Source organism: Panthera pardus, unplaced genomic scaffold, assembly GCF_024362965.1.
Source record: "Panthera pardus isolate Hobbes unplaced genomic scaffold, ASM2436296v1 HiC_scaffold_17, whole genome shotgun sequence".
NCBI classification, from domain to species: domain Eukaryota; kingdom Metazoa; phylum Chordata; class Mammalia; order Carnivora; family Felidae; genus Panthera; species Panthera pardus.
The window spans coordinates 88,167,075-88,180,873 of record NW_026526732.1 but is presented as its reverse complement, the minus strand read 5'-3'; the positions used below and the strand labels follow the sequence as shown (position 1 = coordinate 88,180,873).

At 35.5% G+C, this 13,799-nt stretch overlaps 1 protein-coding gene across 1 annotated transcript in view; it reads left to right on the top strand.

Moving 5' to 3' along the window:
* Positions 1-13,799, top strand: part of COL19A1 (collagen type XIX alpha 1 chain) — a 345,794-nt gene that overhangs the window by 26,238 nt on the left and 305,757 nt on the right. Inside the window, exons 3-4 of the mRNA XM_019417657.2 lie at positions 404-478; positions 1,535-1,634. Of these exons, the coding sequence (XP_019273202.2) occupies positions 404-478; positions 1,535-1,634 (175 nt within the window). The remainder of the gene's footprint in view (positions 1-403; positions 479-1,534; positions 1,635-13,799) is intronic.

Below are 13,799 nucleotides of genomic sequence, written 5' to 3'. Positions count from 1 at the left end.
GTATCACCTGACAAGAAAAGTTGAATCAAATTTGTGTTCAAATATAGTAGCAGTTCATTTGTTTTAATATTAGAATATATTTTGCATATGAAATTTTAATGATGTTAAAGCTGATTTCCTAATGTCAAAAGTGTACAGCAACAATTAGAAAATTAGAGTAATATAGCAGTAGTAGTAATGATAGCTAACACAAGCATTCACTCTGCACCAGCCACATGTAACCCTCACAAACTCACAGATACTCTGAGGGGGGTAATATTCTTATCCCCAATCTATAGAAATTTAACAAAATTGCTTATTATTTTCATTTTATCTTAAGTTTCTAGTTGTATTGTCTGATTCAAACTTATTGAAAAAAATTGATGACAAATGCAGTGCAAATCTTCAATTTTTTTTTTAATAGAAAAACAGTGTCCTGTACTGAGAACAGAGGGACATCAGTTTCCACAGGACAACAGAGATAAACTTGAAGTTTCAGGTGAGCTTTATCATCCTTTGCAAAGAAGCATTTTGTATAAAATTATCAGCACATGTGGAGTTTATCACAAGTGATTCTTTGACATTATAATTTAGGCTGGTAACATCAGTATAAGAAAATAAAAAGAAGGAAGATAAATGATGTAGAAAAAAAAGAGCAGAGTACTATATTAACTAACAACAACTCAATTTCTTGGAGAAAAAAAGTTATTTAAAATCATAGAAGTTGTATCCATTGTAGAAATTTTGAAAAAAGAAAAGAAAATTTAGTAATAAAAGATCTCACTACCCAAATACAGCCATGATTCCTATTTTGGTATAACATTCCTATCTTCCTTGCTCTGTCTTCCTTTCCTCTCTCTCCCTCACTCCCTCTCTCCCTCTCTCTCACACACATACATAATCATGATACATATTTTGAATTTGAAATCAAAGCATTTACCCACATCAGTATATATTCTTCTAAGGCATGATTTTTTTTTTTAAAACAGGACTGCTTAAATTTCAACTAAATTGCTGTAATATTTTTTTTAATGTTTATTTATTTTTGAAACAGAGAGAGACAGAGCATGAGCAGGGAAGGGGCAGAGAGAGAGGGAGACACAGAATGTGAAGCAGGCTCCAGGCTCTGAGCTGTCAGCACAGAGCCCGACACGGGGCTCGAACTCACGAACTGTGAGATCATGACCTGAGCCGAAGTCGGACACTTAACCAACTGAGCCACTCAGGCGCCTCTGTAATATTTTTTAGTTAACTAATTTCCTGTCTTAGACATCAGAGCTGCTACAATGAGCTACTATGATTATTTTCTTAAGATAATTCCTAAGTCAAAGAAAATTAACATTTGAGTCTTTTGCAACATATTTTATACTTCTGTAGCCTAAAAGGAGAAAAATGAAATCAAGAAATTTTGCTGAGCCCAAACAACAGGGTGTTATTTGAAATAAATCAGTCTATAGATAAGGACGACAAAAAATCCTATTTAAAAATCAGTATCTCTGTGAGTTTCCTAATTTTAACAAAACTGCTGGATTAAATCATTTGTTACATTTTATAGGTTTTGACCTAGGAGAGAGCTTTTCTCTGAGACGTGCATTTTGTGAAGGTGATAAAACCTGTTTCAAATTGGGAAGTGCATTTCTTTTTAGAGATACCACGTAAGTAAATTTTTCTTTACATTTTAATAATATTACATGAACTATTTTCTAAGAAAATTTCAAATAATTTGTTTAAAAAATAAAAAAAAATCTTCTCAATGGTGTCATACTCACTTGAATGCTGTGGTAACTGGGCTGTTTGTATATTTGTTGTTTTTAATAATCTTTGGAATCTGATCCTATCCTATGGTTATAAATGCCATTCACCCATACAGATATAGGCATAGTCTTTGCAGAATAGTAATTAAAACCATTTTGAAGAAGTATTATTTATGTTTAAAGTAGATATAACCAAAGTTAAATTTTAAAATGTGAACCTTAAAACAGAAGACGCAGTGTAGATTTCAAGACAAGAGGCTGATATTTATTGTAACTATTTTCTACGTTTACTATGCTTCATGATAAATTAAAACAAAAGAACCTAGCCTTTAGGTATTCCTTTTATATAAGGTGTAGCGTACATAATAACGTAAGATGATAACATCATTATAAGATGGTCTTGATACACATTTCATTTCAGAATTGATTTCCCAAACTTTTTCTTTCTTATCTTTATTATTCTTTTTCTACTGATAAACCTGAGATTAAAAAAAAAAAAGGTATTATGTACCATTTAAATACTGACAGTTGGTCAGCAACTATACAGGGCAATAAAAGTTCCCCATATGGTCTGCATACAGTTGGAGGATGGACACATAGTAATTCAAAAAGCTTGAGTCGTCAGGAAGGCAGATATAGCATATATGATCATGATATTTAGTCTTTGAGTCCAAGATGAACATTCCAGTTTATGAATGCACTGCAGTGAAATAAGCATTAAAACTCTGGTTTAATATACAACACAGATGTTTTTGTGTGAAAACATACATAGATGTTTTCACTTCTTGATGAGTAGCCTAACATTTAAATTACCAGAAAAGGTTGTTGAGAATCTTAGCATTTGGATTCTCAAAGGGGGATAGCATTAATTATCTTGTTGCCTATCTTCAGATGCTCTGTCTAAACTAGGTCCCTAGCTAACTTTTTCCTTGAGAAAAGTTAAAACCTTCTATTTTGTGATTCTTAAGATGATTTTAGTTTAATGATATGGTTCCTTAAAATTAAACTGCTCATTAATTGGTAAGAAATAAGAGTGCTAAGGAAAGGAGTGATCTGATATTGGGGGATATAATGGGTGATCGTCAGGCAGGGCACTTCAGCAGATATGACTGTACTGTTATGGGTGACTTTTAGGTGGCTTCACATGCAGGCATTAAACACTCAGAGAACAGCAGTCCCATGTTTAGGTATTCATATCCAGTAAAGAAAAGTCAATATGTAACATACATATGAATGTGTATATGTATATATATACACACACATGTATATGATACATGACTTTATGATACATAAAGTCAATATGTAACATATATATGAATATATATATATATGTACACACACATATGTATATGATACATAAAGTCAATATGTAACGTATATATGAATATATATATATATGATTTTAAACTAGTAGATAACCTTAATTAAAGAATTTAAGAAAGGCAAAAAATTCTGTTATAAAAATTAAAGTGCATTTTCTCTCCTGCCTTCTTCCTGACAATTTAAATTCCTCTAATTCTGTCCAGGTGGCTAAAGGATTGGAGTGAAAACTTTTTAAAATTCATTGGAACTGTATATGAGAAGATGTAGCTGATTTTAAGTAGTTACGTTGGAAAATTTCCTGCCACATTTAGGCAATGCTATTCCCCTTTGATATGTGTGGTAATAGATATAGCCACAACTTGACATTTATTTTTCAACCTTTAGCTCTAAATCATTGTGTGATCCCTGGGCTATCAATGTAAGTAAATTCCGTGGCTCTACAGGCAGAACCCTGGGACCTCCACTACAGGAAACTGGAGGGTATCTGCTTAAGCTGACTAGCAAGTGTCAAGTAGCTTGGCTCATCTCCATTTACATTTCACTCATTGAGCCAAGTATGCTAGGATGCTTCTCTTGCATGATGCCATTTTGATTTTTCAATAAGACTGGAGTAAAGTTGCAGCTATTTATGTATTTGTAAATAAGCTGCCTTGCATAATCAGCATAGGAAAAGGCAGATGCTATTTTATGTGGAAAATGAGGATTCTCTCTGTGCCTGAGATTATTTTTATAGTTCTGTCATCTTCCAGGTGAGATTCATGAGGGGAGAGATTGAAAGAATGTGTTGGTCAGATACTTACTGGGCACCCTCAGTGCCTTGAGCCTGGCTTAATGCGGGAATCCCAAGGGCTACTTTTGCAGGGGCCCTTCGAATAAACATCGTACACTTAATGGTGATACATGCTCAAGGAACTTTGAGGGACTTTATGTATTTGATTTTATTTTAAATTTGTGTCCATTTCCTCAGTGTTCCTTGGGATAGAAAATGAAAGTATTTGTGGGCTTTAAAAGATTCATTTCCTTGGCTTCTTGTATCTACAACAAGTACCCTTGGTTGTGCACAAGAAATAATTCATTATTTCTGTACATATTGAGAGTTATATATCCCAGGTGATCATACTCTGATTATCTTTAAATTGTGTTTTGGCAATTATAAGGGCAAAATGGTGAAATTTTGAGAGAAAACATACACAAAACATGCATATACTACAGAGAACCTTATTTTCTTGGTATAATACAGTTCTTTCATTAGTTGTTTCTATAGAAACATGTTTTAAATAAAAATGTCCCAAATAACTAAATAAAAATGTCTTAGCAGTTGAATATTTTAGAAAGGTTGATAAATGTTGAATTCCCACATACTGTTGATTCTGAAGGGGCAACACTCTCTTATTTTGACTGGCCAATGAGGAAATCATCTGATTTCAAATGTACCAGGGAAGTGAATTACCCTGATTTGTTGATTTCAAGGATGGTAAAAAGCCTTATCTCTGAGGTTCCATGATTGATAGCTAGTGGCTATCTGGAATACTGTGTTGAGAAGGATTCTGAGGCCATTATTAGATTCAGCCAATTAGAATGGTATGATCCATTAGTGAAAGAGGCGAGACAGGAGTGCTGATGCGTGTTTCCAGTCTGTTGTCTCTTATTTGGAATGATTCCTATGAGCTGGTATCTTTTGCCACTGAACCAGTTCCTAAGAATGAGGGTACATGGGGCTATGTGTGAAAAAACAATAATCAACACAGATTAATAAGTTTTTATGAGTTTGAATAGTGTGGCTAGACACAGTGGCATAATCGACATGTATGGTCCCCTTTGCTTTCGTTACAAAGAAATAAATCTCCAGTGAAGAGGAATCTTCTCTCTCTCTGTTTCATTAAATTGATGATTACTCTCTGGAAACAAGGGCTATTTCTTTTCACAGCTTTACGTGGAAAAAAAAGAGCTCATAGGAGCTATTCTCATTTTCATTTTATGTTTTTATAAACATAATAATCCTCCACAAGGAGGAAACCCCAAATTATATATTTGGAAGATGGGTAGTTTTTTTTTGTTAGGAGTTATTTGAGTTCTCTGAACCTTAACAGTTCCCTTAGAAACAATCCTAAGTATGGGGAAAGCTGTTTTGTATATTAAAGCATGATTTATACCTTGTCTGTGCTAGTGTTGAATGATTCACCCTATGCTCATGTCTTTTCTACATGGACCTTTATGTTACTTCCAGATTTTATCATTATAAATAACATCACAACATCCAGGAAGGTTATTTTTCTCTGTGTTTAGAATTATTTCCATAAGATTGATTTTTCTCAGTGGAATTACTAGTTCATTTTTAGAGATCTTGATATATACTTCTAATTATGTTTCATCATTGTTTTATCCTTCTGTATAATACCCAGTATCTTCGGTAGCATTAGACATTATCATTTAAAACTTTTGTCATTAAGTTTTGTTTTTTCAACTAAAAGCTTGTAGCAATTACAAGTAAAAGCAGTAGCTTACTACATAAGTATTAGGGGTTTCTGAAATGCTTCTGTTCTGCTAACAGTTGAATAAAAGGTAGCATTCAATAAGTCACTGTAATTAATACAAGGTAGCGTGGAGCTCATTCTTTTATTCAAAAAGCATTTATTGAGTTCACTGTGGACTCTGCTAGGCTCTCAGATTACAATGGTGAAAGAATGTGGGTCTAGTCTTGCCTCTGGATCCTGCTGGAGAGACACATGGCACAAGGAAAAACTGCACTTTTCTCTTGCCTTGATCAAGGATCTGAGATGTGTTGCCTTCTATCATCAAGCACGGGCCATGGGACTCAGTACCACCCATTTCCTCATAAAGGGCAAACTTCCTTTAGCATCTCATACAAGGCTGTTTTTCAGTCTTTCCCTCATAAGGACAGGTTTTCTAACTCATCTTTCATTTTTATTGCTCTTTGGGACCTCTCCAAGCTCTCAAAACCAGTTAAAATCTGTGGCTCTAAAAACTATGTTTAGAACTCTCGCACTGAAGCTTCTAATCTTTGAATGTTTCAGGAGGATTACTTCACAATTCCATAAAAATATAGGGAATTATTATTTATACGTCCCTTGGGTTTTCATTTGGGCCATCCTATCATTCTGTAGATAAGAACTTTCCCATGTAAGGAAAAGTGACTTAATTAAAAAGTTGTCCAGCTGTTAGTATGAGATTGAATGACTGTTACACATAAGTTTTATGTATTTCCTCAATTGTAGTTTGCCATACCAAAAATGTGAGGTAAGCCTTTAAGTCTGATACTCTTTTTTTTTTAATTTTTTTTTAAATTTTTTATTTTTGAGAGAGAGAGAGAAAGAGTGTGATTGGAGGAGGGACAGAGAGAGAGGAAGACACAGAATCTGAAGCAGGCTCCAGGCTCTGAGCTGTTAGCACAGAGCCTGACATGGGGCTCAAACTCACAGATTGTGAGATCATGACCTGAGCTGAAGTTGGGCACTCAACCAACTGAGCCACCCAGGTGCCCAAGTCCAATATTCTTAAGATGAAAAGAAAAGCCTTATAGGTTCACAATTACTGAATTCTTTAAATCATACAATATAGCCAAATTATATATATTAGAACAGAATTTTTTAAAATGTTATTTTATTTATTTTGAGAGAGAGTGAAAGGGGAGGGGTAGAGGGAGAGGAAGAGAGAATCTTAAGCAGGCCCCATGCTGTCAGTACGAAACACCACATGGGGCTTGATCCCATGAACTGTGAGATCATGACCTGAGCCAAAATCAAGAGTCAGATGCTTAACTGACTGAACCATCCAGGCATCCCTAGAACAGAATTTTAAGAGTATGATTAGACAGATTTTAAGGATGCCTGGAAATATTTACATCTCCATCACAAGAACCTATCTTAAGAATCAATGTTATTTTTTTCTAGCAAATTTAGGGATGTTAATATATTCCAGTAACAAATTGATTTGTATAGAAGTGGCTACTAAAATGTAATATAATATGAAATATTATCAGTTTAGTATTTCCATTTACCAATTTTGGAAACATTTAATATTATCATCATCAAATTTTAAAAAGTTGTGATTTTTCTCCTTCAGATTTCATATAATTCAATACTGTTTGGGGAAAGGTAAATGTCAGTAATTGATCATATGTGTATAGATTCTACAACATTCATATCTATTTTATTTTTGTTTTATTTTATTTCATTTCATTTGTTCATATGTTTCATTTGAACATTTAACATGAGATCTACCCTCTTAACACATTTTTAAGTGTCCAGAGTATTATTACTGACTATAGGTACAGTGTTCAATAGGATATCTTTAGAGCTTATTTCCTATTTTATTATGGCCAATTGTATGAAATTATCTTACCTTAAAATGTCCTTATGGCAGTTACTTTGAGAATAGTAAGGTGCCAGTTAAATATACTACTTAGAAGTCATAATAATGCAAATGTCATCATAAAGTAATAAAATCAAGGTGTTTTACTTTGGTAATTACTTGGGCTAATTTGACAGGCATTGATTAATCTACTATTGTTAGATTATATATTTGATTCTTCTTCTTTCTTCACTTATTTTTCTATTCAATAAATCTAAGCTCCTAAGAGACAGCAGAGCTTTGGCTTGGATGGGGGCTGTGAGTATGTATCTGTGGAGTGTGTAGTGCAGGTTCTCAGAGTATAGAAAAGAAAGAAGGCACATAAGCATGTCCCTCAAGTCCTATTAATCTTATGTGACCCATTAAAATGCTGTGAGGATTAATTAGTTATTAACCTTAGGTGGTTGCAAATGTATTGCTTTTACAATGGCTGTAAACCTAAATTTAATCATGATCTTAAGTTTATAAATTAGGCAGAGAATTGACTATAGTAATGCTGATGTTTTGTTATACTAGTGCTTAAGAATAACTTTATAAGAACTTGACAGATTTTTTTGTAGATTGAGCAAACCATCTGTGTTTAATAAAATAACATTGGATAGTGTAATCTTCATTCTGAGACAGAGAATCAGTGATGTACAATTTTGATTTCAATGATAAACTTTGAAATGTATGTCCATCAAGGAAGAATAATTGTGTTGGCTAATAAACCATTGATTTATTATCGTTTCAATTCCTTCAACTTAACCAGGAAAGGTAATCAGAAAATAAGCATGGTTAGCCAAAAGCTGCTTATGTTATTTTGTGTGACTTAAATAAGCTTGGTACACCTTGTCTATTGCCTCATTAAAATTTTTTTTTAATGTTTATTTATTTTTGAGAGAGAGGCAGGGAATGGGCAGAAAGAGAGGGAGACACAGAATCCAAAGCAGGCTCCAGGCTCTGAGCTGTTGGCCCTGACATGGGGCTTGAACTCATAAACCATGAGATCATGACCTGAGCCAAAGTCAGATGCTCAGCCAACTGAGCCACCCAGGTGCTCTTATTGCCTCATTTTAGTTAACACTTACATTTCTTAAAGTACATTTGTTCCAGATTAGGTGAAATTTTTATAATTTTAAGCTAAAAAGCAATATATTGAAATAATTGACTTTAATCATTCCTCTCACCATGGCTATATCCATGCAATTTAGAAACAATCACAAGTTCAGTGAAAATTTCAATTAATACGGACATGTGTGGTAGTGCCATGTAGAATTCACATCTGGTTGGCTGAATATGAGATTGAATTGACCAGATCTTTTGCACCCAAGGTATTCCTCTTATTTGAACCATCTCAACCTCTGCTCTCTACTTCAGAATTTTCCTGCTTCAGCTGTCCTTTCTAGAGGCGACCCTCCTGGTTTCAAAGGTTAACCCCTTCACTTGTGCTCTTAATCTTCTCCTTGTCAGCCTCCTTTAATACCTTGATCCACCCATGATCTCCTTTGCTCTTCTGTTTTCAATGTCCCTCTCCACAGTATCCTGGCCTCTTAGTCTACAAATATATACTTAATCCTTCGCTGTTCTAGAAACTTTTTCCCTTGACAGTCCCTTTCACTCCCAAACTTCCCAAAGGAATAATGTTACTGACCACTTTTACTTCCTCACACATCCCTTAGCCCCCTCATATTTAACCAGGAGTTCTTTTTTTTTTTTTTTTAACATTTATTTATATTTAGGATGGCTCAAGCAGGGGGAGAGGCAGAGAGAGGGGGACAGAGCCTCTGAAGCAGGCTCTGCACTGACAGGCTGACAGTAGTGAGCCCATTTTGGGGCTCAAACTCAGGAACTGCAAGATCATGACCTGAGCTGAAGTTGGTTGGTTAACTGACTGAGCCGCCCAGGCACCCCACTGACCAGGTCTTCTTGAACACTGTGGAGATTTCTTTCAAAGTTGCTGGTGTCCACTGCCCTGTCTCGAATGTGTCTGACCTAAGTATCTCTCTACACTGCCTTTCTGTACCTGTTTCTCTCTATCTGTCATATTCTGCCCATCATTTTGGCCAATTTGAATCTTACATATCCTAGAAAGTTCAGTACACGCTCAACCTTCTAAATACACCCCTCACTGATGTCCTCAGGCAAAATTTCTTCCTCTTCTTCTCCTTCTCCTCCTCCTCCTCCTCCTCCTTCTTTTTTGTAGTTCAGTATACTTTTCATGTAGTGCTAATCTCATTCTGGCTCAGATAATCCAAATGTTCCCAGGTCCCATTACTGTTCGGTTCAAATGATGTCATATTGACATCAGTGCCTACACTGTGATGATTCCTACTCTACCTGCACAGCTATGGAACCTCAGTCCCCTCTTAAAAACATATCTTGTTATTTTGGGGAGCCCGAAGAGTTTTGCACATGTGCTTATATTCGAAAGAAAGTATACTCTTATCCTTGTGTTCTAATCTCCTTGTTTCTGCATGTCACCCCTGTGTTTGTTGGGAGACCTCTCCATGAAAATGCCACTCTGTTGGGCCCTAGCCAATCCTTACTCATGGCTGCTTAACCTCAGTCCTCAGGTGCCTGAGTTGCTCTGTGGCTTATAGCTAAGTGGGGTGTGTGTGTATACTCTGGAGAGTGAAGACATGGGTTCAGTGATCCTCTCTCTAACTGTCCCCTGGACCTCAAGGCCATGTCCAAGGCATAAAGCATCATACTATATTGAACAAATTAGTCAAATCAACTCTTGGCATTCTTTTTTTCTATGGGACTCAAAGCTCATAGATATATGGATTAGGCATTCCTCCCTATTATCTTTACATTTCTATCTCTCTTCTAATTTACCCATGATAAGAGTATAAAATTCCCTTTGCTTACAAGGTATACAGAAAAAATATTTTATAATATACTCTCCCTATTATTTCTCAATTCAGCTTTAATGGCAGTGAATGAAGAAATTCTAACAAAGTATTTCATTTGATTCCTAAATGACACTGAAGACTCACTATGTGCCAGGCACTGAGGATTTAAGGATAAATAAAGACATGATCCCTGGTGTTATTTCTGTCTGCAAAGATAGATATGTCAACAATTAGCTATTGTGGAATATAGTTGCAATCTTTAGATGTATGTATGTAGATGAAGATGAAGAACAGATGAAGCCATTTCGAGGGAACCAGGGAAAGCTTCACAAAAGATGTGAGAAGTAGAAGCTTGAACCATAAGAAGAATTTGCCAGGTGAGGCGGGGGCCAGTATGCGGTAGTTAGAGGGAGTATCATTTAAAGGTCAAGACAGTTTGAAGAATGGTAAGAAATCCCGTGTTGTGGTAGTGAACACAGGTGAGCAGAGTGTCTGCGGGACAGAGGAGGCTGCAAGGGCAGACTGAGGTGCTGTTCTGAGAGGACTTCTGTGCCAGCCTAAGGAGCTTGAACTTTATTGATAAAAATAAAGTGAAAGGTGAATAATTTGGACGATCTGAGGAGAAGCCACAGTACCACAGGTATACCTCAATAAAGCTGTCTAAAATAAAGTGAAGGTGTGAGAGCAATAGCATTACATTCTAGGGGGGAAAAACCCCAAACAGCTGAATATATGCCACTAGGAAAATCACAGCTTTCAGTTAGGTGTAAATGATCCTGAGGTAGAATCCAAACCCCTAGACTCAGGAAGGACACCAGTTTTCAGAGGACCCCTTGGGGGTGAAGTTTACCCAGGGTTGATTCTTTCTTTGTTTCTTTCTTTCCTTCTTTCTCTTCCTTCCTTCCTTCCTTCCTTCCTTCCTTCCTTCCTTCCTTCCTTCCTTTCTTTCTTTTTTCTCTTTCTTTCCTTCTTCCTTCCTTCCTTCCTCCCTCCTTCTCTTTCTTTTCTTTCTTTCTTTCCTTATTCCTTCCTCCCTCCCTCCCTCTCTCTTTCTTTCTTTCTCTCCTTCTTCCTTCCTTCCTTCCTCCCTCCCTCTCTCTCTCTTTCTCTCTCTCTCTCTTTCTTTCTTTCTTTCTTTCTTTCTTTCTTTCTTTCTTTCCTTCTTTCTTTCTTCCTTGCTTTTTTTGGATGGAAACACCTGAAAAAGTTACTTTCAAAGCCTTTCTGAAGTGTGGCTTCTCTAGTCCATCCTTCATTTCTGTTATCTGAATGTTATATAGTAGAAGGGCTTGTTTTCAATGGGAAGTCATTTACAATGTCATGATGAACAAGTGCTAATCATAACAGACATATGATTACTAGAGGGTCATAGAAGCTTTGTTTTCCCATTAACGATCTGTTTGAATCCGCTTAGCAAGCACAAAAAGGGTGAGATTTCAGAGTCTCTGTGGCTGTGAAACTCAAACATCACCACCCAGCTTGGGAGGAAGGCATTTCAGATAAACCCTCCAGGCCCTGCTGGCCAAATCGCTTGTAACGTGACAGGTGATGGTGGGTGTCAGCTGGGAAAGAAATGACTTACTATAAACTCCAAGCATCTCTCACTTCACTCTCAGGAAATGTAACTTGTATCATATTTCTCTTCCTGGAAGATATTCAGCAAGTCAAAGGCCCCATTGATACTTGTAAATACGGAAGTTCTTCATAAACTCTGCCTCACGCTTATTTAGAATGGAAGAATTAATTTGGAAGCCAGTTCTTGCTATTTAAAAATAGATTTTTTCCATTTAGCCATTTCATTTTAAAAGCAAAAAAGTAAATAAAGGTTGGTCTTGCTAAATATGACCTGGAAAACTCACTTCATCTCTACCAAAATAGCACTTTTGAAAAAAAAAAAAGGCTTTGCTTCAAGCCTTGTGCTATGAGCTAGTTGAAGAATTACCTCTGGAACCATTGTAATTAGTAACTAAACTTTTTAAACACTTCATTATTCAAATGTGTATCATGCTTGATTTTTGAAACACCATATACAAAACTAAATTTCTCTAGCATAATTATGTCCTCTTGCTTTTCAGTTTATGAGCACTGAAATCATGAAAGTTTATTATTCTTTGTTTTTCCTTTTTTACATTTTACTTCTTGCCTCATAGTGCTTATTATTTAGTTAGGTAAAAGAGCAAAACAGAAACTGGCAGTCTTGTTTTTTTCTTCCTAATCCCCTTTTATTCTGCAGTTTGGTTTTGTCTTTTATTTTTTTCTATTCATGAGACAGAGATGTCACTTGCCATATTACAAACTATGGTCCTTCTAGGAATACTGAACAAATACATCAGCCTGAACTTGCTGTACAATGAAATTACCAATTACTTAATATACAAAGAAGTAAATAAATTTATGGGCTTCATTAAGGTCTTTATTTTTCTTGACAACAAACCACCAGGGCCCAGCCATGGAAAATAAATGAGATCCACTCCCTGATTCCATCTCCCCATAAAACAACTTGATCAATAAATATTTGTATGCACTTGAAAAGGGCGGATTATGTTTTTAAGTTTTATGATTTTTCCTGACATGACCATGCTTGCAATGTGCCCCTCCTAGAAGGGAGTATGAGAAAGCAAAGTTTATCCTTTTAAGGTAGTTCTTATTGGTTTCTCATTAATTGGGCAGGTAGGAATGTCCATTACTTGTTCAGCTGGCATCTTTCTGCACCTAAGAGACCAGACATTTCGACTTTAAGTTAACTTTGTGTATAGCTATGTTTGGCATTGATTTCAAGCCTCAGGGGATGAATGGGATAGAAACTTCCACTGATCCCCATGCCAGGAAAGCATTAATGTAGGATCAGTGCTAAGGGTTCTCCTTCCATAATCATTTGAAATAGTCACATTTATGGTGATTATTTTCACATTTTGAGGAATTACTTGTCTTTTTAGTTAGGTTACATTCTGTTGATGTTCTTCCTAACATATTAAAATCCCAATACATTTTCTAACCAGAAGGATAAACAGAGGCAGTTTTTATGAGAACACTTCATGCTTTTCTTCACACTGCATAATTATTAGTATATATACTATTCTCATAATTTTTACTACTTCCTGAAAATTCCTCTCATTTTTTAAAGAAATGTTTGGTGAAAAATACTAATTTTTCTAAGAAATGATCTCTAAGGAATATGGAAAAAGTATTTCTGATTGGTTGTCACCTTCTGTCATATGCATATCCTTCTTAAAACCCAACAGATTGTAGCCCCATTTTAAAGATATCATTGTGTGGTTTGTGATACTTCCTGATCTGTGCTCAAAATATGATGAGGGGAAGGAACTGTAATAATCTTCCCTTCATGGCTACTGGTCACTTAGGATGTGCAAATGTCATAATGAATGCTTTGCTCTGAGCCCAAAATATGATTTATTGTTGTTAATATTATCATGATTGTAAACATTTTAACTAATCATTTCTTGATACTAATGTTTGATATTTACTTATATTCTCCCCATTTCACCTAGTACTAAAAAAAAGTAGTTTTTTTCCT